At 39.2% G+C, this 25,074-nt stretch overlaps 1 protein-coding gene across 1 annotated transcript in view; it reads right to left on the bottom strand.

Annotated features, from left to right (window-relative positions):
- The window catches only part of TBCD (tubulin folding cofactor D), a 125,213-nt gene that overhangs the window by 15,176 nt on the left and 84,963 nt on the right, over positions 1–25,074 (bottom strand). Inside the window, exons 24-33 of the mRNA XM_064522457.1 lie at positions 22,690–22,721; positions 20,469–20,531; positions 19,947–20,023; positions 17,439–17,520; positions 13,643–13,761; positions 13,114–13,205; positions 12,528–12,668; positions 7,786–7,869; positions 6,478–6,636; positions 5,421–5,559 (exon numbers count right to left, since the gene is read on the bottom strand). Of these exons, the coding sequence (XP_064378527.1) occupies positions 5,421–5,559; positions 6,478–6,636; positions 7,786–7,869; positions 12,528–12,668; positions 13,114–13,205; positions 13,643–13,761; positions 17,439–17,520; positions 19,947–20,023; positions 20,469–20,531; positions 22,690–22,721 (988 nt within the window). The remainder of the gene's footprint in view (positions 1–5,420; positions 5,560–6,477; positions 6,637–7,785; positions 7,870–12,527; positions 12,669–13,113; positions 13,206–13,642; positions 13,762–17,438; positions 17,521–19,946; positions 20,024–20,468; positions 20,532–22,689; positions 22,722–25,074) is intronic.

Here is a 25,074-nt window from a genome sequence, read left to right as displayed (position 1 = left end):
AGCATTTCTTCGTTAGCAAGTAATGAGACTACATTAAAGTAACCTCGTGATATGAATCTTCCTGGGCTGCATACTGTAAAAATCTAGAGCTTTATTGTAAAATTGGGCATGAAAAGAGAACGTGTGAAAATCTCTTACCACTGTGATACTGTCTCCCAACTCTTTGCTCATCTACCGTTAAAAACCGTAAAGATTAGAGCCTTCTAGTGATGCTGACGAAATGTGAGGCAAAAGTGCTGATAAAAAAATCAAATAATCTTTATGACTGCAAGAATCCGCTGTGCCCTTCAATACACAGGGGATTCCTCATTGCTTCTTCTACTTGGAGAAGTGGACAGTAGTCTTACTAACTTTCAAAAACAGCCTTACCCAAGAAAGCAGCCCAGGAATCGGGCTCTTTGGAAGATATCGGAAAGCTCTACCAGAGAACGGTGTCATTTTTCGGGGTGGACCCACACAGTTGCTCAGCAGATTAAAAACCAGGACGTTTTTCAAAGAGCCAGCACAGACCCTACAAACGTTACAGGAACAAACCCTAACATGACAACACGACAAAAGATAAACAGGCGAAATCCGTATTTCTTTTTCAGGTGAACACTCCCTTTTCTCCCAAATAACATCTGAGGATAGTATCTGAGCTATAACCTTCAACCACTCACGAGGATTTGCAGAGAAGAACATTTCCAAATTTTTTCCCCAGCTATGCAAGAACACAGAATTCACACTTTATCAAATGTGTGACATTTACCTTTCCCTGGGGTTGCATGAGGACTGGGAAAGGAAATTAGGAGGTTAATGGGTTGGAACTCAGACAGCTTTGGATAAGAATTTGAGAGGAGGCCTGAGAATGACCTTGCTCTTATTAAACAGTAAAAACAGGGTTTGCCAAGGCATGAATCATTTAAGCCAACAGTGGGTACTTCAGTGACAGGCAATAATGGTATGGGGAACAGCGCTCAAAGGGGCCACCCATCCGATGATAAAATTATAAAATACTACGGATCGAACCTCTTGAATCAGGAGAAAAACATGCATGAGACCCTTAAGTGCAGCAAGGGGTGAATGCAATTATATTTCCAGGCTGGTGCATGCTATATAGGTAAGGTGTCTAAACAAATCTGTATAAAACAATTTCCTAGTCAGCTTGTTGCAGAATTGAAGGACAATACTTCTACAATACATTCAGATAGGAGTCTCAAGGCAACAGCTGGTACTGATATGCCCAAAAGAAAATCAGCTTAGGCATCCAGTTTGTAACAAGAGCATTCAAAACTTCCGCTACCTGCCAGCTATAAAGATGTTCAGCCCACATGGAGACTCCAATTCTCGCTTTGCAACACTAGCTTGAACAGACCTGATCAAACAGTGAGTGAGGCAAGATGGGAAAGGAAGAGACTGTACTGGAGATGGTCAGTAGATCAACGTACCCTGATGGTCATCAGTCTTGCATCTAACCACAGTCTCCTCAGTGCCCTTCGTATCTTAAGGACCAACGGGAATACACATCGACTCTAGAATGCAAGGAAGGAAAGGAACGCTTGCTGGGAAGCAAAAAGCAAGGATAGGAAGAGGAGGAACAGCAGCTCTGCTAACCTGTGGGAATAATCGTTTGCTGACCTGGAAACTAGCACTACTCCTGTGAAATCTATATACCAAATGGGAGAAAGTCTACGGGGTTGGGTTTCCACCATTCCGAGGCCCAGAACAGCAAAGAGCTCTCAATGTCAATCACTTTCCGAGGTGATCTGACTAAAATCAAGGAAGTTTTGAGATATAACCAGATGAAATAAAGAGACCATTACTAGTGCAGTGTTCGGAGAAGCCTGCAGACGCTGCCAGCGTCCCTTCTCTCTGCCGTGGACGGTACGAAAGGACTGATCCACTCCACCCATCATGCCCCAACCTGCAGGATTCAGACAGACACCGTTGCTCAGAAAGATTTTGGCCTTTGGACCTACTGCACCGTAAACAGCAGTCCAGGGAATAACTATGGGAAAAGTCTAAACAAAATGAGTGTTTTCACATATGGATAATTGCTGAAGGCCCCGGTTTGCATAGCAGCATTTCAACAGACAGAGAAGGACCTACTCGCAAAACTGCGACATTCATGTAACACGTGCAGAGAAAAGCACGTTAAGGTTACGCTACGCTCAATAAATAACACTGGTTTTGGATCATTTCAAGTCCTGACAAATTTACGACACTGAAGTGGCAGTAGCCTATGTTCCCAATAACTTTAAAAAATTGCAGATAGTTGAAGTTTTAGCACAAGTGAAACCATGTCTCCTTTGTTCTACTCGCAACACTCCTTTCAAAGTCAAATCTTTGGAGGCCAATAACTCTAGGTTTCAAGTCAGTGATATTTTACATAAAGTAGGAATATAATAATTAACACCACTGCTTTTTTAAAGAAGAATGCCAGAAATTATTCTCAAATGTATTTTGCTTGCAAACTTGTCAGCTGAGAGGGTGGGCCTGTTCCTTCAAACCAAATATGCATTAATTTGCACACAATTAGTCACGGTAACCAGATGTTTTAGAACTTTTTCTTCTCATTTTTCACATTATCTATGAATGTCCCAACATTTTGATTTATAATAACTAACACAACTGCTCAAAACCCAGTATTTGCTCCAAACAGTACAGAAAGTCACAAACGTATCCGGCAAACAGTAAGTCAGTTCTGAGGAAGGTAAAACATCATTTATGTATCATCCATTTGGCACAAAGATCATGTATGCCGTAGGCTTTAATTTTTGTCATGGGACTTAACATACACACTGATTCATTGGACACATTTGAAACTGGCTACTATAAATTGTTACAGTTCTTTGGCATATTCTAGAATAGTTTTATAGGCCTTTAATTTTCAAAACAGGAGTTTTTTAAAGACTATACTTAAAATTTCTATAATATTTTTAATATAATTTTCACTCTTCATGGAGGGGAAGGAAATCACAGGACATTCTGTGATTTAACAAAATTTTAACTGTAATCCAGTTGAACAATCGTGAAATTATATCCGTGCTTGGAACTACAGGGCTTGTGAACTGCAAAAAGAACCACTTCATAGTTCTGGTCTTTGAACACTGAGAGGATTTTTTTTATGCAGCCCTTAGAAATATGCATCACTGCAGACCAGTTATATAATTAGAAGATTCTTTTATACAAAGAAAGTCCCCTTTGAACCAAAGGAATGCTGCAGAATGCCAAATCCCGAAGGGAATGACATCTTCTGTTTTTCCAGATTACTTGCAATGCTCAAGCTCAGATTCGTTCAGCAGCCAGTCTGCCACCAAAATGTCTCCGAGACGCTCCACACAGCTCATTTCAGCAAATCTCTTTAAAAAGCAAAACAAAGGGATATTTTTGCTAAATATACTGCTGAAAAATGTTAACTATGGAAGAATAGCCGTCACCACAGGATTACAATACAGCCTTTCTCCTGCGGATGCCCCCAGATGATTTAAAGACAAACCCACATCTGCACTCAGATCCTCTTGAAGTACATGAGACTCTTGTAACTTTCAAACATCTACTTGCATGTATATTTAAGTAGACATGATTTTTAATGGATAGAGGGAAGACAGGAGAGATCACAAAACATACACTTTACTGCAAGAACACATTTGAACCATCATTTTCCTTTATCCAAGGATTCTTAAAAATATGCTGCTTTCATATGGATTTAATAGGAAGGGTTCTTAAAATTTTCAATTAATGTTTTAAATCAGTCCCTGGAGATTCAGCAAAGCACACTGCAGGCTTTGTTAGAACAGTCTGAAACACAAGTCATTATAAGAGACATCAATTCTAATTTAAATATCACATTTTAAACATTAAATTTAATTTGCCACATACTGTATAATCCAAGTGTAAGTACCCACAGTATGAGCCTCCCCTGCATTTCTATCTGGCTCAAAAGAGAATTAGGTCACTTTCTTTTTAAAGCCAAATCCCTTGAGAATATTTTAACAGGAATAAGCTTTTAGCATTAAAGAAAAATGCAGGGTCACAAAAAGTTAACATCTCAAAATCATATTTTGAAAACAGTACAGAAGGTTTTCCTTAAATATGCTGGCAGATGGGAACAAGGCAAGGGAGCTAGAAGCAACTGAACTGTTTACACTCTTCAAAACCAAGGACAACCAGAACTTTAAAAAATTGATATGAAAAAGTTGAACAAGGCTTTTCCTGTGACCTCAGTTAGCAGTCAGAATGTCTGTTCCTCCACAACTTTCCTCCCCTTTTGTGCTTATAAGGATAACTTCGGTTTTGGTGGAGCCTCCTATAATTAGCTGTTTGAATAAAACTTGAATTTTATCTGCATGTCTGCTATTAAAAAAAAAATGTCTGCAAAGTTACATCATCTATCCAATATTTATTGTCACAAACCAGTAAATATATGTTTTCAAACACTTAAAATGGTCTTTGCTATATCACTACTTGTCAGTTTAGAAACACTAAATTGGGGAAACAAGTCTCAGAATTGGTTTGCATATATGAGACTGCACGGAAGCCAAATCCACAGTGAGACGAAACCAAAACGCACGTGGAGATATTTCGGATCACAAGCGCAGAACCTACAGCACCAGACCCAAGACGGCATTTGGGCATATTCTGAAGAGCAGACGGTAAGATTGAAAATGGGAGACAAACTCTGAGGGACTTACCTCCTTCCTTCTGCACCTTGTTATAGCTCAAAAAAAGCTGTATTTCCTACCACATTTCCATCAGCATTCTTAATCTTAATTAGAGACAGAAATCCTAATTAGAAACACCCTTAAACACTCTTGTGATGCTGACTTCTGTTTTGGACCATCTTCTGTTACAGGACCTTAGCAATCTGGAGATTTAAGTGACTATTCAGAATATCCTGTCACTCGTCTGGTATTTCCCTGCAGTATTATATCAAACTATGTCCTTACCCCAAGATGTTGTTTTCATATATAATACATTTTTGGCTATATCAAATAACAAAACTCTTAGAAGTCAAACCTCTTGAAACCAAGAATTCTGACAATAACAAGACAAGCTAAAGAGAAGGATAAGTTAAACTAAATAAAGTCTCAAAGATATTGAACAGCAGAACAGTCTATCACAAACAGTGATAAAGACACTGTCCATGTACAGAAGAAGGAAATAAAGACTGCAAAGCTCAAAGCATTCAGACAGACAACTGAAATGTTCTTTGTAATGTAACTTTTGATATCTCTCAGCTACTTTTTAAAGAAATCATATTGATAGCTCTCAAGTAGAACAAAAATCAGAAATTTCAAAGCATCCTATTAACATGTGTTAACAAGTAAGAATTAACAATTTGGATCTGTTGGAAAAAAAAAAAGTAAGCACTTTACTCAACAATTTTATCAGGTAAGTGCATTCTCCTACCAAACAGGAAAGGCGCTCTGCTTTCTTACCGTTGTCTCTGTTAATCCACCAACAGACACTGTGAGACCCAAAAGCACATGGTACTGGTATGCTGGCAACCCCAAAAGCTGGGTGATTCGAGGAAAAGCTTCTGAGGAGGCATTCCAGTTTAGAGTCTCTGACTCTGACCTGGAGGAAAGGGGAGGGGAAAAAATAATTGTGTGTGTGCTAGCATACCTCTCCGTAGAGTCCTAGAACACCTCATCTGAAGCAGCGTATCAGTGAAGAAAGTCTCTAAAAATCAAATTAATCATTGCTCTTTAAGCTCATGGGGAAAACGCAAATCAAAACTTTAGCATTGCCAGTAAAGTAAAGCAGTCTTTAAGTCTCTGTCCCGATTCAGGCCAATCATCTCTATGCTGAGATGACAAGTTCTCCCTCCAGTAGTCCAGGCCCAGCTCTCTCCCACAGCTAGTCAATAGCTGATACAAAGAAAGAGTTTTCCCAGGAAAGGCTGACACACACCCAACATAGATCATGCAGATGCCCAGTGGACAGAGCACTTTTTGAGTTACAGAAGTTAAGATTTTGCTGCAAGAAAAAACAAATGGGGAAATGAAGCTGCACCTTCCTCATCCTCGTCAGGTATTAGAGTCACCATTCAGCAATGAGTTGCTCTCACTTGTCTCTCTCTTGCTTTAACTAGAAATTCCATGTTGGGAAACTTATGGCAACTAGAGTTTGATTAAAATAACTCAATTCATTAAAGACTGCCATTCAATCAGCTTTTTACAGTTGGGAAAAAAAATTCAGAAAGGAGGACTCCCAGTAAATTCAAGCTCTCACGTTATGAGAAGAAAATGAGATTATAAATCAGACATTTCATAAACAGCAGGATTACCAAAACTCAGCTTCCAGCAGATCTGTCTCACCTATTGTCTCCCAAGTATCTCTTATCCCAAGTCAATAGTTTCACGAAACCTGTAGGAACTCAGTATCTTTGAAACTTCCATCCTCAACAAGCACGGTTGAAATTGGCCACTGGAGCTGACCCAGAGAAAGACTTTTTGTTTTCACTAGTTTAGGATATCTTCTTTAACAGATTACCTTGGAAATATCTGCTCTAGTTCTTCTCGATGAGGTATGTGTGGAACTGGAGGACGGTCAAAATGTAAAAGCGTGAGGAACACAGATCCTGCATGAGCTCGAAATTTATCAATTTTTTCAGCTGCTTGTTGGGCCAGCCAGCACATAATCTGCCTGCAGCTATGAAGAAGAAAACAAGGCATCACATAATATAATGAGCAGAATACATACTTAAATTTAATTTTTTAGAACGATAACACTACTGGAAGTATCCTGCTATGAAGCTATTGTGATGAGTAGTGCACATAAGGCATCAACATGGTGGCAGGATCTTTAGGACTTTGACTTCCATAGTTCCAACAAAAAAAGTCATGACATTAATATTACATAGTATTTGATATGCACATATCACCTTTCATCTGAAAAGATATAAAGGTTCTTAATAGACTGGATAAACTGCTACATTTAAGATGGAAATAGAGCAGGAACCCTGAGAAAAGCCTATTTTCAAATAGAAAACTGTATGCATGCCAGTGGTAAAGATCCAGCCCAAATGAGTCACTCCTTCACCTTTTGCCAGTTTTTAACAGTTTCCTGTTTTGCTCACTCTCATATCTAAATTCTCAACTGTAAAATACCTGCTTGATATGGCCTTGAAACCTTCTGACAGCACAACTAATATATAGCAGTAATTGTTAGAATTCCTTCAGTTAGAGCAAAATCCAGAATATTTAGCAAACATGATCTTCTGTCTTTTCATCCAGCCGGTAGGAATCCTGCTCTAAGTCTCACTCGACTAGTCTATCTCTGCAAGAGACCACCACGGCAAGTAGGGTCTTCCTACCGACGCCAGTATTTTCCTTCCAAGCGTCTCATTCAAGGACTACATTCATTCATTCATTCATATTTAGCAAGAAGGTTGTTTAAGAATTCTACAAAAAAGACAGAAAGGAATACAACACCCCTTTTCCACGTTTTATCGCATTCCAAATTAGTGAAGCAATGCTTTGAAGAAGTGAGTGGGTTTGCTCTCCATTTAAGCAAGCAATACCGGCCAGCTCCAAGGAGGAGGCAAGTATGGACCAAATCTCACAGAAGCACTGTGTTAGAAAGCTGCGACTGCCACCCGCTTTCTCTCAATTAATAACATTAGGCTCTCTAAGAAACAGATATAACGTTCTCAGCATCTATGTGGGGTAAGCTTGATGCATTTCAGTCAAAAATTCTGTCATACCCAATTAAGGAGTAAGTATACAGCATGTAAGAAATGCTTTCTTGTACAGACTGGCATGCAATTATAAGAGATGAGGCACAAAAACAGTAACATACATGTTGGCATTAATTAACTCGGCTTCTTTCTGAACCAGCAAAAGTGTCACCTCCATTAAACTTGTCCAAGCAGCTTCACGTACCCTGTCAAAACAGATGTACAATGTTAGAGTAACGACATCAGTATTTATTTGAGTAAATACATCAGTATTTAAGTTAAACAGGCACTGGCAAAAAATTCAAACAATGCAGAACCCTGCAAGCACTGAACACTGGAAGCACCTAGGTGCTTTGTCTGCTTCCCATCTTCTGAAACCATCCTCTGAAAAGGCTAACCTACATTTTGACATTAAGATATTTAAGCACTGTGAAAAATGGCATATTGCTGTAAATCTTCAAGCTTAATACTTCCAACATTAAAAAATTTGCGACTCAAAATGGTTTAAATCCATATGCTAAATAATACCTAAGTAAGAGCTTTATGAAAACGATTTAGCTGAAGTAACACTATGTCGTGCTTGCAGTGCATCTGAACCATACCGTGAAGATTTTCTGCCTTCAAAATGTCTAAACATAATTTCAATATAAAAGAAACAAAGATGAAGAGTGTCATTTCAATTTGAAAAATAAAGTCAATACGCTTGTTTAAACCAAAAGCCTTGTCAAGGTAGGAGCTGTCAGAAAATAGCTGCTTTTTAACACATGGGCAATACTATGGCAGATCCTGAGTTATTTACATGACTCCATAGACGATCTGAACTAACATATTCATCACATTAGTCACTTCTTGAAATGCCATTCTTTCTCAGTAATAATCAAAAATCTTATTGAAATATTTTAAAAGGTACACCTGTCTACTGTGAAAAGATACACTCCTGTTTCTGTACAATTTCCAAAATAAACTGAAAACAGTTGCCTATGCAATCTAAAACTGGGTGGGACATTTATTAAAATGGTAAAAAAGTCAAATTACATCATTTTTTCCTAAGTAGTTCAATACAAGTTTGGCTGTCTTTCATAAAGGATATTTTTCTACTTCTACATATAGTATCTGCCTATTAGATATTCGTGTCTAACACCTGTAGACAGATTGGACAAGCCCCAGCAAATAATCTGTTGTAAGAAAAGTAAAGTTTGCATATGGAAAGTGAAGTTGGTTAAACTTTCCCACGATTCCATTAGAGAGAGACAAAAATCACATACCAAGGAAAAGGTCTCTCTGGAGAAACAGCAATTCTCCCCATATCTTTCCATCTCAGTCAGTGGCTTGAAAGACGCAGAATGAGAAAACATTCGTATTTCAGAGGCCACAAAAGTATTTAGCAGCCAACAGTTCGCTGCGAGAAAAGCCTTCCCTTCCCCCTTTAATTTACATGTTTTGCGACTGTTGATTTTGGCTGGCACTGCCAAAGCAGCCTTAAAAGAATTTGGTGCTCAAAGCACATTTGGATTTTAATGGCTGTTGGGAATTTAATTTCCCCAGGATTTCTTAGAAAACTTTCGCTTCTGGAGAGTTCTTGTTTTCCTGTTTTTAAACTAAGACATAGACAGAAGGATGAAAAATAGGTATGGGGAACATAAGTGAAAGCCGCTACACGGGGAAGTTAACGTGAATAACTAGTCTAAACTTAACCAGGTTCTTCCTCATCTACTTCAGTATCTAAGCTAATTTTGGAGGCAGAAAGCTTAATATCTTTCTGACTCACCACCCTACATGATTGCTCTTATGTTTCCCTTAACTACATTCATGTCACACTTGTGTTACTCCACGATCTAAGCTGGAGCCCCACTCACTGCCCTCTTGCTCCTTTGAAGGTGGAGGAAGGAGGAGAGGGAAGGCCAAGTTTCTTCCTCCCTTGCTCAAACGAGCTGCTTGGGATCCTTTCCCAGAGTTGGCGTGCCTATTTGTCTTTCCAGGCTTTGAGATGTCAGACACACCTATTTTTCTCTGGTTTCTTGTCCTGTGTTATTTCCCTCCTCCCCAAGGTTTCTTCTGCATTTCCATCTCCATCGCGTATCCCCCTTCCCACACGGCCTCGCTGTCATAGGACAGATTTGACAACGATCACCGCAGGCTGAGGAGCAGGGTATCATTAAACAAAAAAAGAACAAAAAAAATACAAACACGCAAAAATTAACTTAGGCTGCAAAGAGCAGCTTAGACAATTTTCCCTGTGCACTTTTCCAATATTATTGCATAAATATTGCAGTGAAGCACCTAACGGAACAAGACCAGCCACTTAACAAAGTGATAAGGATAAGTGAGCTGAAGTCAAGGGCCAGGAGGACAGAATCCTAAAACACAGAAATAACCAGAAACTTGAGCCTAAACGAGAGGTTCCCAAACTCGCCCCCTGCATACTTGGCATCGTGCGGTATAACTGGATTTGCACAGAGATCAGCATGCTACGCATGGCTGCAGAAGCTGAACGGAGCAATTGCTCCAGAACCAGACTGTTTTGCTTGCAGCAAGGAGGAGGAAGCGAGTGACTGAGACTGCTTTGGCCACAAGAAAAAAAAGGGAGAAGAGGAAGGAGGAGGGCAGCCCCCTCCTGCAAGGCACAGCTCATTTCTTGCCTACTGCAGCCTTCCCGAGTCGGCTATTACCACGCAACCGTGATCTGTAAGCTCTCCCAGCTTTGCTGTAGCCTCAACAAACCTCGTTTGCAGCCTTGGCTTCAGTATTCCTTTCGCCCTCCTCACCTGTTGAGTCCCAGCTGCACGTTACAATACCATAGCTGCCACCCAACACTATTAAAAGGAAATTATAATTATGTTGCGTGTTCAGAGTTGAAAACAGCCTTCACAGCAGAGGATAGCGCCTGAAAAATTTTCCAAAAAAGGTATTTCACATGCTCTAAAAGGATAAGGTTGAAACTGCACACCAAAGCTCTCCATGTCACTCAGCACTGTTAGAAAAGAGCTTCTTCAGTAAACTGGGAAAATAAGGAAATCTTTCCAACCAATGAAATAATTCCGTAACAATATTTTTCAGGCCCTCCCTCTCCCTCCCACAGGCGTGTGTTTCTGCACTAGCTTTAATCTGGCTAAGAGAGACAGCAGGCAAAACGCGGTGGCTTGGATCCGAGTACGTAAGGAGCCGCAGGGCAGCGTCATGTCACAGTCCCTGCCACCGCATCTCCGTTGCTGCTACTTATTGCCCGCACAAAGCGCGCCGATGCTATCTGAGCACCGCTCTCGTGTGACGTGGCCATCTGACTCCAACAGATTCCGGTTTTGCAGATGTGCTAGCCACCACTACTGCCCGGCGGAGCTTGCCTCTGGGAGGTCTAGCGTTTATGCGGGAAAAAGAAAAGGGAACATCAGAGAAACAGAGCAAGAGCGACGTGCATCAACTACGCATCACCACACGGTTACCGTTCCATACGAACGGGACTAGCCATACTGCTAAAGAGGGTTGACACTATACATATACAGAACCGTCTCTACAACCAATGCATATTTACATATTTTTGAATTAAAATGAAGGATTAAGACAATAAAATGAAGAAGCCTTTGTTAAAAAATGCATTTTGCTCATAATCAGCTTCCAATAAGTAATAAATAAAGAAAAATTAAGTAATCACGTTCATTTACTTAGTTTATGGCTTCTCTGTGCAAGTAGTATCATTCTGATCCTTCTACATAGCAGCAAAGGCCTTAAATATTTGAAATCAGCAGATGCTAGATTTATTCCTGAACTCTGTTAATATAATATTTATTATTAATGAGTATTACTTCGGGCCAGGCATACTTGTGCTCATAAGCACGTGCAGAAAAGAAACCTGACAAAACAGCTTGTATGTTTGCCTAGCATGCCCTTGTCCTCCAAAATCCACAATTTACATGGTTTTCTTACCCAGTAACTACCTTCTGGCATTCTGCTGGGTGAAGTGAATAACGTGAAACCTTCCCTGCTGTTCTGCGTACCATAGTCAAAGACTGCAGGAATTTATGAACAGTAAGTGATGCCACATCCCCAATTACAGCTTCTTTTGAAATTAAACACAGTCTCGGAGAAGGACAAAGGACTTTATAGTGTCTTGGTTATCAGTTTAGAGATTGCATTTTCAGTTCTGTATTACTGAAAGAATACAGAGCGTTCAGATTAATGCAGTCTTATATACTGAACCCGCTATATATTTTAAGGGAATTATGAAGACTGAAGCACATCACAAAACTATGATTGCTACAGACTTGTAATAATCTTGTACCTATTACTCTAGAAGCAGTAATAATATATATATTCCTACAGACTTAATATTTGTTATTGCAATATAACGACTGAAATCATTGACCCCCCCCCCAAACTCACAAAAGAGTCAATAAAGTTACTGTACAACTTTTAAAAAATTCATCCGTCTCAGTCAAAGAGCAGTCACTAACAAATTATGCAACTGCTCCCTCTCCTGGCAAAACAAAATGAACATGCAAGAGGTCAGTAAGCAGGAGTAAATGTATTATTTCAAGGAAACTAGAAGTAATGGTTTAAATCACTGTACTTTTCATGACTGGATTTATTCCTGATATTCACTAGAAGAAAAGAATGGCATCTGTAAGTCAGAATAAGGCTGAACTTTAGTTTAAAACACAACAGATCACATCTTTCTTCTAAGGCAAGGGACAAACAAATTCTTCTCAGCTTTTCCTCTCCCTTTCCCCCCCAGCTATATTCAGTTCTGCAAAAGCTTGGAGCCATCTATTTATTTCTAACAGTATTCGAAAAGACATCAGTTTTTCATTAGACATCGAAAACAAGAGCTAAATTTAGCACTTAAGTCTCCAATTGCAAGGCATCTTACCATCCTCCAACATCTCCTCGGCTGTCTGTGGTATAGTCAGTCACACCACTAAGCAGCGTAGTGTAAATCTGAGTAACATTATCTTTGCAGACATATTCTTCCTGGGATCCATCTCCCTTCACACCTACTGTCTGGCAAACCCTTTAAGAAGAGAAATTGGGCATGTCAATACTGAAAATATTCCTTTAGAGAAAAAGTATAATTTTTTAAACCAGTTCAACCTTCTCATCAAATTAGGAAAGTACAAAAATGTGTATTCACGCTCCTTCATACGTGCTTAACCCTTAACTGAGCTCACTAAATTGCAGCCCACGAGAAAGAACTTTTGAATATACTCTAGCTGTTCATTTAATTGATAAAAGAAAAATATCAGAGTTGCGCTCCATCTTCAGATGCCTGGTAATGCTCAGGACCAAAGATGTACTGAATGATGGAGATGCGCGCAGTCTCACACTAAAAACGCGTAGGCCATATTGTGACCGACTTCAAGAACCCTGCTCCCAGCTCGCAATAGAAAGCAGCAAGAACACTAGAAAACTTCTAGAGAAAGAATTAAAAATCAGACAAAAATAAATGACAGACATACTTTGCAATTGCTATCAAGGCATCTCTTCTGGCTTCTGCAAAGCTCACGTCAGCGTGGGAAACTACAGTAACCTTTTTCAAACCTTCCAAAACCTGAAAAAATAGAAAAATTAAAACGAATATAACATTTATGATAAATCACTGCTAAATTTAGATACAGTATAAAAACAAGATGAAACACATATGAGAACCAAGCAGTCAAGCAGCAGTCGTTTCCTCACCCTGACCTGTCAATATGCCTCACTTTTTCCCCTTGGACAGTTTCCATACCAAAGGGATCACTTACTCTCTGTTGTTATTCAATCTCTGGCTTTTCCATAAAGACTACTAAAGCAGAACTCAATTTTAATTATCTGAATCCACAACGAAATAAACTCATGATGATTTTCTGGAGTTACTGTACATCACTATACAAAACCCCTTCACAAAGACCTTTAATTATGATCATTATTATTTGTTTGATTCCAATCACAGGTTTCACTCAAAATACCTGATACCCTCTTCTCATTACAACGACCATATTTTCTCACCTGTTGGAGCCTGCCCTTTAGCAGAAATCTTGGAAGGGACCCAAGAGCTAGCGAAAAGCCACAACGGATCATTTCCTCTGTGTTTTGAAGTTCTGAAATGTACTGTGTCACCAGCTCATCTAGAAAAAATACAATTGCAGATTGAAAAGCCGCCACCACATCATTATTACTACGTAATTCGCTAACCAAAAGGGGGGAAAAATACACAAAGAGAAAAGCTACAGAACTTTATGATTCATTAAGCTAAAATACAGAATGCCTTAAATTCCAAACACTGAGAAAAGAATAAAAAATGTAAAATACTCCTGTTACATCAATGAATTCTCATTTTCTCAGTGCAAGGCTGGATTTTTAGATAGGCTAACCCTAGTCTTCAGAGGGAGAAAATACAAAATTCCCAGCCTTAAAAATGCTATCATTTTTTAAAGTCCAAACAATAAGTCTAAGCATGAATTTCAGTGCAAACACAGGCAAACAAATTCTCTTGTATTTGCAGGTCAGCCGTTTCTATAATGAGACAAGTTAGGAGAGAAATGTCTCTGGAGTTGTGAAGGTCTGTTATTCAACCTGTTTCCTCCCTCCCAAAATCTTAATTAGACTGAGGATTTACATACACAAACACACACACACGCACACCCCACAGATCATACCTAAGCAATGAGATCAGTTCATGTTACTTTTTATAGAGAGACAAATATAAAGCTGTGCTTTTTACAGGAGGCAGCTCAAAAAGTCACTGTTCTGAAGCAGGGATCCTACACGCAGGTCCTCTGAATTGTTACATGACAAAATAGGGATGACGGCTCTACGAACAGCAGCACAGGGGAAAGCAACACGAATAAACTGAACTGTGCGAGGAAAAAAAGGACGCTCAATGATCGGGTAAAGCAGTATTAAGAACAAAATGAGTTTGATTTAAAAAATAATTGAGAGTCAGGAATCTCTTCATCTCCCTATTTCTACTGCCTTTTGTTCAAACTACTGTAGCAAACACTAAGAGTAAAGAAGCTCTGTGTGTCAAGAGCATATTCCTTACGATAGACTTTATCAATGATTCTCCATTTACCAGATTTTTCAGCTACTGTACTAAACTATTCTCTTAAATGCAGAGAAATCCAGAGAAACTTCTAAGAACAACTGAGATAACTGCAAAAAACACAACTCCGGAGCAAAAAAAGAAAAAGGTTATCTTAATAATTGGCTTTACTGAATATACACTTTTTAATCCTTAAAAGGAACAAAGGAATCAGAGAGACTACAAAGGTTAGGTAATTGTGCCATTGCTCACTGTCATCTAAGATTTACATGATTAAGCAATATTTGCTAGAGGAAGAAAGATTAGTTACCATAAGAAACTACACTTTAATCATGACTTGCTTTTCTTTTAATCCCTACGCAATCAACAGGCCTCAACTAGTTCCTCAGACATCAGGGAACTAGTTCCTTGTCCAGAGGTTAGCAATACCTTCCTACGAGCACATCTGTTATTTAGAAACTTCCAAACCACTGGAGCGCAAGATAGAGTCTCGAGGCCATAGGAAAATGCAACGCTTGCTCAGGCAGTGCAGTGATGTTAGACAGTAAGACTGCTGCAGTATTTCCATAATTGATGTAAATTTAAGATTGAAATTTCAGCAAAATGACAGAAAATTAAGGCGTGCCAGCGAGCAAACAAGTAGTTCTAATGAGAACCTCTTAGTGATTATGCTACCTGGGGTAATGCAAATGTGTTTCTTTTCTTAAAGTCCTGAGCTTCATAAAACAACGCAGCCTAGGAAGTGTCTACAGTATTAATTCAACACATAGGGAAAGAATATTAGAAGAAAGTCATCAAAACCAAGGTGGAAAAAAGAAGAACTCAGACAAATGAAGTGATTCGACAGAACTGCAGCCTAATACGAACGTACTCAGACTTCTGAATCACTAAAGTATTTTTGGTTTGTGTTTTTATTTTGATCTACCAAGTCATTAACACTGGTTACATTTTATCAAAAACTTGGGGTTTTTTTAAGATTTGTTTAGATTGTGTTAGATTGTGATTAATCGAGGTTTTTTAAATAAGTCAGTCAAAGTAATTGAGGGGACTATGGCACCTGTATCATCACTGAATCTCTTGTGCCAACATAACTTCCACACATACAGGCACACATCAGACATTATGGGGAAGTTTTTCAGTGGTGGATTTCAAACCCACAACATTCTAATGGTCATGAAATACATAGCTCTTACTGGCGTAGAGACCAAAATACCCCATTTTTTTTCTTTTAAAAGGTGTTTGCATTTATGATGGAATTTTTATGTACATGTTTGGAAGAGGGTTTACCAAATTAAAAAAACAAATAAAGCTGACTAGAGATTTTCAGAACAGAAAATTATCCAACTCATAATTACATTCTCCAAATCATACCAGTAAGTCTCATGAAAAATGTTGCCTTTATCTACAAATCTGATCCTATTTATGACCCTAGACCGTCATGGTTATATGGCTATAGTCTGATTCCGTCAATCACAAGTCAGCTGAAAAGCTAACCTGGAATTCAGGGTAAAGTTAAGCTTCATAGGCATCTAAAGGAGTACAGCATCAAAACAGACACAGCCATCTACCTCGTGTTATTCCGGTATATCCTCTCTACCTCTTGGTTTTGACATCTGGCCGGGTCTTCTGCCCCAGTTCTCATTTATGGAAGCCTGAAACTTCATGCTTACATACAACGTGCCCTATTAACCTTTCAACAACCTAATGTTAGCCTCCTCTCTTTGACTTTCAGCATGTGCCCTATTGCTACAAGTGGTCAGCACTGCTTTTAGTACGCATTATCCCTCTCCTGATTCAGTCTTCTTATTTTTCTTTTTAATTTGCCTTAGTGTCATATCACCCCTTTCCATGCTGCCCATGAGAAAACCAGGCACGTGATAATAATCTGTATGAAGTTTTGTGGGTTTTTTTTTAACAGAAATAGAGACACTTAGCAATATGCAAAGGATTTTAAAATCAAGACAGGCTGCTTCTATACATCAGCCATAACTTCTTTAGGGCAGGGACTGCATATTACTGTGCATGTGGTAGGTATCTAGTTCATTCTGGGAACTACCATAATGGAAATAAATAATAAAGTATTCCATTACATACATGACTTAGGAATGGCAAAATATAGGAAAATGTATTCTTATTTTGTGAAGTTTATGTAATATCACTGTCTTACTTAAATATAAGAATATAAATGTTTTTCATCTTAAAATATTTAACTTATATAATCCTGTAATCTGTCTCTGATGGACACTATACAGTTTGGTAATTGAAAGAAAGGAAGGCACAAGAAAGCCAGTATAAATCAGATGTTAATTCATCTGTCCCTAACGAAAGTTTAACTCTACTTCCTTAACACTGATCTAAATCCCAACTGATGAGTTTTCACTCCTAAATTTAGAAGAACTCTGTGTACCCTTGCTATCTTTCTTTTGCTAGCCCTCACCAATTCTTCTTTTTACAGTCAGTCATGATCTCTGGCATATAAATCTACAGTCTATTGAAATATTGCATGAAAGTCTCTCACTTCAGTAGGGAATAGAAAAGCACTGTTTTTTCTAGCATATATTATCATGTTACCTTGCATTCACCTCCAGTCTAAAGTAAACAGACCCCTCGAGACATTTCCTAGGCTCTCAGTTGGTTTTATCACTTTTTTCTGAAGCATTTTAAAGTCCGTGACAGTGATGGCCGCATTTCTCCCCGTCCCCATTCTATCCCCCAAAGGGCAGGTGAGGTCCAGCCCATGATTCAAACATGAATCATTACCTTGCAGAGCTGGATCAGCTTCTCCCTGTTCATTGATGTAATATTCATTGCACAGCGCAGCCAGTGCGGAGACTGCAGAATCCTGAAAGAAAGGCAAAACTGTGAACTCAGTACATTTTCTAAGATCAGACTTCATGGCGACTGTGCTCCGAGTTGGGAACAACAAAAACGTTACGGGGGAAGAAGAGAGGGTTTTTTAATCATTCTCTTCATCAATTTTTTCCTAATACTGATTTAAGAAAGACTGAACAGGAAACCTACGTAAGAACAAAACAGATTATACTCTTATTCTTTAATAAGTACAAATAAGCTAAATAAATATTTAAAACATTACTAATAACTTATCAGCTGTATTCTCAGTTCAGTTGAAAGACGTCTAGGACGACACAGGATTATGAAATAGAGAAGTCATTATTTCATCTTCCATATACTGATGCCAGTTATATGATAAGAAACAAACTGTATTTTTCCAGGGAGCTATGTAAAACAAAAAACACAGAAGAAATACATGGACTGAAGGTTACGAACAAAATCCCCAAATATCCATCATCACAGTGCCAGCATTCAGTATTATTCAGTTTAGAAAGGGATCAAAGGCTGTGTAATAATCCTGAACCTCCTAATCTTTAGATACGTTTCTGCCGCCAGTCTAGAACATAAAACTAATACGATCTGTTTCGGGAAGCATATAACAAGTTTTCTGATAAAATTCGTGGTTGAATTATACTTTTCAGCTGATAATACAATGCTGATCAAACCTATAATTAGCTTGAGAGCACACAGAAAGAAAACTCTGCCCTGTTCACTCGACACTAATAATAAGGACACTTGTTAATACTCATGTTCTCAGGGTACGAGAAATCTTAACTGATAACATAGGAGTCTGGTACGGTCTCTTAATTCTGCCCTCAAAGACTTCTCAGACTTGTTCTCTATGCAAAATCAGGGACTTGAAAGAAAACCAGAATGTTATTTCCATGAATACTAACTACCATAGGCATTACAGCAGCAAAATATACAGAATTAGCTAATCGCTGTAGACTCTTCACTAAAGAGAATGGTTTTCACCTTAAATGCATGAAGCGACATTATACAAAGACAGTTTACGTTATGTCAGAAAAAAGATGTCTTTTCAATGCCTCAAGTGCTGCCTTTAGAATTACCTATCTCTAAAATAGATATGAATCAAGTGAGAATTGACACTTATTAAACATACCTTGCTTAATGTTAATTAATGTGAACCAAACAGGTCAAAGTCCTCTGAAGTCTGTAATTAATTTTCCTAAGCTAGGTTTACAAGTTCCGGCTATATGACATACAAACTCTTCGGATAAATGTTTAATAACCATAGATAATTCCAAAAATTCAAATTTCAACTTTTAAGTGTTCCTCAGTAATTTGGATACATTCCAGTCTTCTCTGTCTCCAGAGGAAAGTTTTAAAAGATGAGTTACCAGATAGTTACAATGGCTTTTTATCTTACGTTAAGAAACAAACAAAATATAGCATATTATATTGACATGGTCTCCGTGACGGCTATAAGCTCTAACAGGGCAGACAAAAATCATCTTTCTAATTTGGGATAGCCTTAAGAGTGCAGAATCACACTTACGTTGTATTACTCAGGAAAATTAAGGCGAATAACTGGAGGTGTTGAGACCACGCTCATAAATGACATGGAAAGTATCCATACATGGATTTAATATTCCAAATTAGAGTAGCTTGAGATCACAGTAAAAGGCTAAAGTATTTGCCACAGAATTCAATGGAAAGACATTTAAGCACACTGTCATCAGCAACCCTGATTCGCACCAGTTTTCTCGCTGTTGCAGAATAAACACACCCACTCACAAAAATTCTCTGAATCCACTCAAACATACCAAATCAACATACTTTACCCATATTAGATACATACACAATTATTACACTAGACTTCCTTAATATTAAAAATGGTAGACTAAAACAGGCACAATCTGTGGGCTATTTTTTGAGAAAGGATGGCAAAGAGCTAAAACCTTGCTAATTATATAAAAACTGCATTATGCGGCTTAACAATAGTAAAAATTATTAGAACTGCAGTAGTACATCAGGCAAGCCAAAATTACAGACGGAAACAGGAGAAAAATATCATATGAATGTAACCACACGGCAGACAGCAAGCGGCTTTCAGCTTCAAGCAACCATCGGCATTTACCGCTGCCAGTCCCCTGCCAAAGCCAGTGATCGTCACTTGCTGTGTCCAAATATACGTACAAATATTATCTTGACAATATCAAATGTTTAAGCATTAAACAAAACAGTCCCTTTGAATTCTGGAGAATTCAAGGTTAAAAAAAGGAAGGGGAAAAGAAAAGAAAAAACACTTCTTGCCAATCTAAGAAACGAACATTCAAGAACTGATCAGACTCCACAGAAAAAAAACCCGACCAACAGAAACCAAAACAATATTTCTAATTCTGTATATTCTGTATTTAATATGATTACATGGAGCAGGAAGAACTACTGTACCTTTATATGCTGTCGCACAGTGCTTGAAATGAGAGAGAGACTTCTCAGACTGTCATTTATTAACCACTGCCAGCCACCTGAAAGAGTAAGGAATACACTTGGTTTTTATCTTTCTTACTTCCTAAGTTTTGTCATTCTGTCTTTTATTTTACAGTGATGAGCAATAACACATATTTACCTATTTCCTTTTTTTCCCCAAAAATAAACAAAGTAATGAATCTCAACCAGCACAGCTAATATGCTCCTGTTTACACAGTACCCAGCCCAAAACACTGAGTCTGGCAATGCTGAAAACTTCACAGGAAAAAACAAACCCAAACAAAACAGCAATTTAATAAACTGCTACAAAACAAATCTTCAAACACCATTACCATCCGCTTCAGTATCTGAGCATCTCTGACAGCTCTCAGGCTATCCAAGCTTGTTAATCTTTACTGTTTCTTTGAAAAACATAATTGGTTAATATTTTATCTTAATGAATAACTATTAAGATAATAGAAGGTTATTTAAAATGCAACATACCGATTATTGGATCCCCTCTAAATGGCATTTTTGACAGTGACAACTTTTCAATTAAAGTGCAGACTGTAAGAAAATAAATTTGATAACTGGACAAATACAGAAAACGACGAGCTGCAGCAATTTTGAAGACAGACACAACAAATTATTTTAGCATTAATTTTAAACTAAAGAAAACATTGCAAATAGAAGCCCAAAATATGTGAAAGAAGAAATTAAAACACAATTACACTCGTAATTCTTATATCCAAAAAAGCTACCTGGCTGTAACTGCTCTCCAACATGAATTAGTCCCATCATTCGTGCAAATCCTTTGTTTGGTGGTATTTTTCCCCCCAGAAATGTGCATATGTACATATTGGTCATGCTTCTGTCTCTATGCTAGTCGTTAAAAGGCGATGGTTTACAATCTATACTACAGCTTAGCCAATGTCAATGCTACAGCCACTAAAAAACTGCTGCAGTATTTGGAAGCTTTTCCTACTTCTTATCAGCAGGACCTTCAAGTAGTGGCAGCCGTTCACTGGACACAGCTAGGAGCTATATACCTAGATGCACCTTTATTTCATTTGATGCTCAGAATATGCAAAAATGTCATTTTAATTAAGTCTTTATTTTAAACATATACATTTATAAATGAGTTCTAAGCTTATAAAAGCACTTTCAGAACAGTATTTTTTTTTGGGGGGGGGGGTTCAAGGTTGTTTGGGGGGATAGATATTAACATAATAAACACTGCAAACTTTCCAAGATTGAATGCACTGATCAAATGAAAACCTAGTGCGCAGGGAATACGCTATCTTTCACCTAGTGATGATCAGTTCAAACAAAGCACAGATCAAAACACATCCATACTTGCTTTTTGACAGCTTTACTGTTTGAGAAGGGGTTTGGAAGGGAGGAGGCAGAGGACAGGACAAGCTGCTCCGCAATGCCACCTTTCTGTTTTCCTCTCCTCTCACAACTTAATCTCTGAATCTTACTCCGGGCTCCGAACACAGTTCCTTTTCTTCTTCATTTGCAATCGACTTACTGGCCTCCAGATCTGCTCTTGATTCAGCCCTCACATGGTAACGTCACACAGTCAGGCTCCCCGTGCTCCAACCCTCTGTGCAGGATTGTTCATCAGCCTCATTGTTCTAGTATTTCTTCACACACAGTTAAGTACGATGTGACTAAAACCAAGTTTCTTAGGTTTCCTCCTTAGTTCTTTATGCTGCTTTTATGCTCTGTTGTGGTTGAGAACCTCACCTTCATTAGACATGCATGCAATCTGTGGAACATATTCAGTTCTTCTCTTACTCCACCTACACATCTGTATCACGCCAAAGTACTGTCATTTTTACTTCTCCAATACTACAAAATATTCAGCTGCTTAACAGCTAAAACCTATTAGAGTAACGCGTAGTTGCAATTGCCTCTTATTTCAGCCTGCATTCCCATTTCACGTGTCTGTGAACTTACTCACAGATGGCAGATTCCCCCTTGCCAGCTCCCACGTGCCATTTGATCACCTTGACATCTTGGTACTGAAATTCCTTTATCCACTACGTTTGGATGACTTGTTTCACATCTGCAAAGTCAGTATGTAGTATCTCTGCCACTCCGTGCCCAGCACTTCCTTTATCCAACCAGCGAGCAGGAAGCTAAAGTTGGCATCCAGCCAGCCTACGTACTTCTCCTTGTGATGCCTTTTCTTCTTATAGTGCTTCTGTACATAATGATCTTCTAAAACCAGGTGAACAACCCATCATCCTTTTGGTCGTGCATTCCCCTCCACAATTACTATTGTTTATATGGCCTCAGTTCTTCAACTTTGTGCACGTGTGTATTAGGATAAAAATCACTACATGATCCCGTCTATCTTAGTGGACAGAATGCACCTCTTCGGGAGAGGAACCAGAGTAAATCAGTGAAGAAAGCCAATTCAACCCTAATGAAAGCTCATTCTGAGCATCAACTGAAGGAAAGAACGCATGACATAAAAAACAAGAACTGTCTGCAAACTCTAATGCAAACTGGGTAGACTGCAATTGAGCCGGCAACCAACATCCCAGCGTTCCTGGCTTTTGTATAGCTTTCAAGCTTTGTAATCTTTTAATTACTGTGCATACAGTCTATTTATGCATTCAATACAAGGTATTCAAAACAAACTGAAAAAAGTAAATAGAAACAATTCATTATGGCAGATTTGTTGCTTTCACATCATAGTTGTGATACTCACCCGCTGGTCTCATCAGTTCTCCACCTAAACCCCTGGAAAGCAGAAAGAGAGCTTTCAGAGAATGAGCTACCACATGCAATCTGAGTGGACTGCCTACTGGGAAAAAAAGACTCACAAACATTTTAAAATTAAAGCAGACCACAGAAGATAATCGATAACTTCAGTTTTGTATTTGACCAACACTAAAATACTTCTTAAATCAACTTTTCTCTTGACTTCAGCATGATGCATGCAAGACCCTTCTGATCACTTAACTGTCCTCTTCCAAAGGATGCAGACCCAATTTTTCTAATATTTATGTGAAAAATAAAAGACCATCAAGTCCATTCTTCCTTTCGTTTGGCCTGCTTTAGAAGCACCCCAGATCTGTGGAGCTCACCACAGGCCTCTTCAGTCATACAGCCTCCACGAGCTTCTGACCTTCGCAACTGAAGAGCAATTACACGAGATGTTTTAACAAAATCCTCACGTTTGGGACGTTAAACAGAAACTTTGCTTACCACGTCTCATTTTCACAAACAAGAACTGGTTTATTTTTCTGGTGAAGCTCCTCAACCTTCTCCTTTAACCTTCTCCTCTCTTGTTAAAGCCACCCCACAGGTTATTTGGTGTTCATCAGCACAAGGAAGGGGGTGAAAAGGGCCAACACATCAAAAAGGGGACAGAAACAAGTGGGCCAGGATGGTAAAGACCTTCCTGAAACGAATGTGTGATACACAGGAATGATCTCAACAGCTCCAGCCCAGAAACCTCCTTGAACACTGAGCTGGCCCTGGACAGCTCTAGGAAGAAGCAGCAGCTTGAACCAGGCAGGAGGCAGGGAGCGGGACCCTGGAAACTGCAGGGCCTGTTTGCATTCCTTAATCTCTCACGCCTCCGGGCAGAGAGACGTCTCCTTGCATCACTGAGCAATGTCCACTGTGGATATCCGCAGGGTGCACCGAGCGCCGCTTGGGGTGTTTTGCCCAATGTCACCCTCCGTGGCATAATTTTCCCATTTCTGAACCTTTGACCCCTGCCCTTCCTTTGGATATTTCCTCCCTCAGCTCCTTACTCCTGCCTCCCTCCACTTCTGCTGGAACATTTCCTCCCCGAGCTGTGCCAAACCCTGATTCACCTGTTTCTATGGCCAGGCTCTGGCAGAAACTCCCAGCAAGGGGGAGGAACAACAAAGGCTTTTTTGTTTATTTGCTTGAGGGGTTTTTTAAACCTTTTCTTCCCTCCTTCCCCGCAATCAAATTAGTAGCTGCGCTCCCAAGGCAAAGTTAGCAACCCTCACAACTTGTAGAACTTTGTTCTCCAATTTATCCTTTTATATGAGCTTCAAATACCTAAATGCTTTAAACAAGTTTTTCCATTTCATACAAGTAGGTGCCTCCTCTTACACACATTAGGTTTTTGGCTGCTCAAGGCTTTCATTGGTTTTCCAGGTAATACAGAGATGCCAGCTCCACAATATTCTGCCAGGGATCTGCCACGGATCAGCAGCTCCTTTAGCTGGGAAACTTTAGCTTTTGACAATCACTATATTAAGCTCTGTGCAATAATCGACAGCCTCAGTTTATCATCGTAGGAAGCAAGCGCAGATTCCACATCTCCGCGCTGATAAGCTCTTTGCGTTATCTGCCCCACCTCCCTGCCAGCTTGTCTGCTCTCCAGCTTCTACAAAACTTAAATTAGAAAACAAAGAAGCGATGCACGGAGTCGAGACAGCGGCAAAAACAGACGAGCGACGTGGCAAGATTTGCTTCCTCTTCAGCAGTTCTCTCCCTTCATTTTGTCCTCACCCATTTCTTGCCTTTTGTCTCGTTGTAAATGAGCATAAAATAACGATCTTGCGAATTTGTTTGGTGTGCAACAGACTCTGCTGATGCCAGGATTCAGATACGGACTTCTGTTCAAACTACAAAGCGAGAACTGAGTCATAAAGGCTCCTTCTCTTCTCCAATTCTCCGCGCTGCCAACAAGGAAGTCAGACCACTTAAAGCTACTCTTATGTTAGTAATTTGACAGCTATCCCTTCCTTTGGCATGACATCAACTCAAATTAATGTCAGCATTTAGAGCTGCTCTCCAGACTGCTGTCCCGGTGGAGGAGTGAAGACTGGAGACAGGGATTTGCACAGTAACATTTCCACATAACGCAGAAGTACAACCAAGCCTGTCTTTGAAGGCACTGCGATACTGCGTGTTCTTACTCTACAAAACTTCCCAAGTTATCTCCTGCCTAGACATCACAGTAGGGCTGTCGATAATCTCATTTTTTTCCCTTTCCACAGCGCGTACATATTTCAATTGTAAGAACAGAGAACTGTATCATAGCTCTAGATCTCTCCTCCGTCAGTGTTTAGTTTCTCAAACACAATGCGCATCTTTCTATCAACTT

The sequence above is a fragment of the Dromaius novaehollandiae genome, chromosome 18 (assembly GCF_036370855.1).
Source record: "Dromaius novaehollandiae isolate bDroNov1 chromosome 18, bDroNov1.hap1, whole genome shotgun sequence".
Lineage (NCBI taxonomy): Eukaryota > Metazoa > Chordata > Aves > Casuariiformes > Dromaiidae > Dromaius > Dromaius novaehollandiae.
Note: the sequence above shows the minus strand (reverse complement) of the source record. Positions and strands in the feature narration are given on the sequence as shown.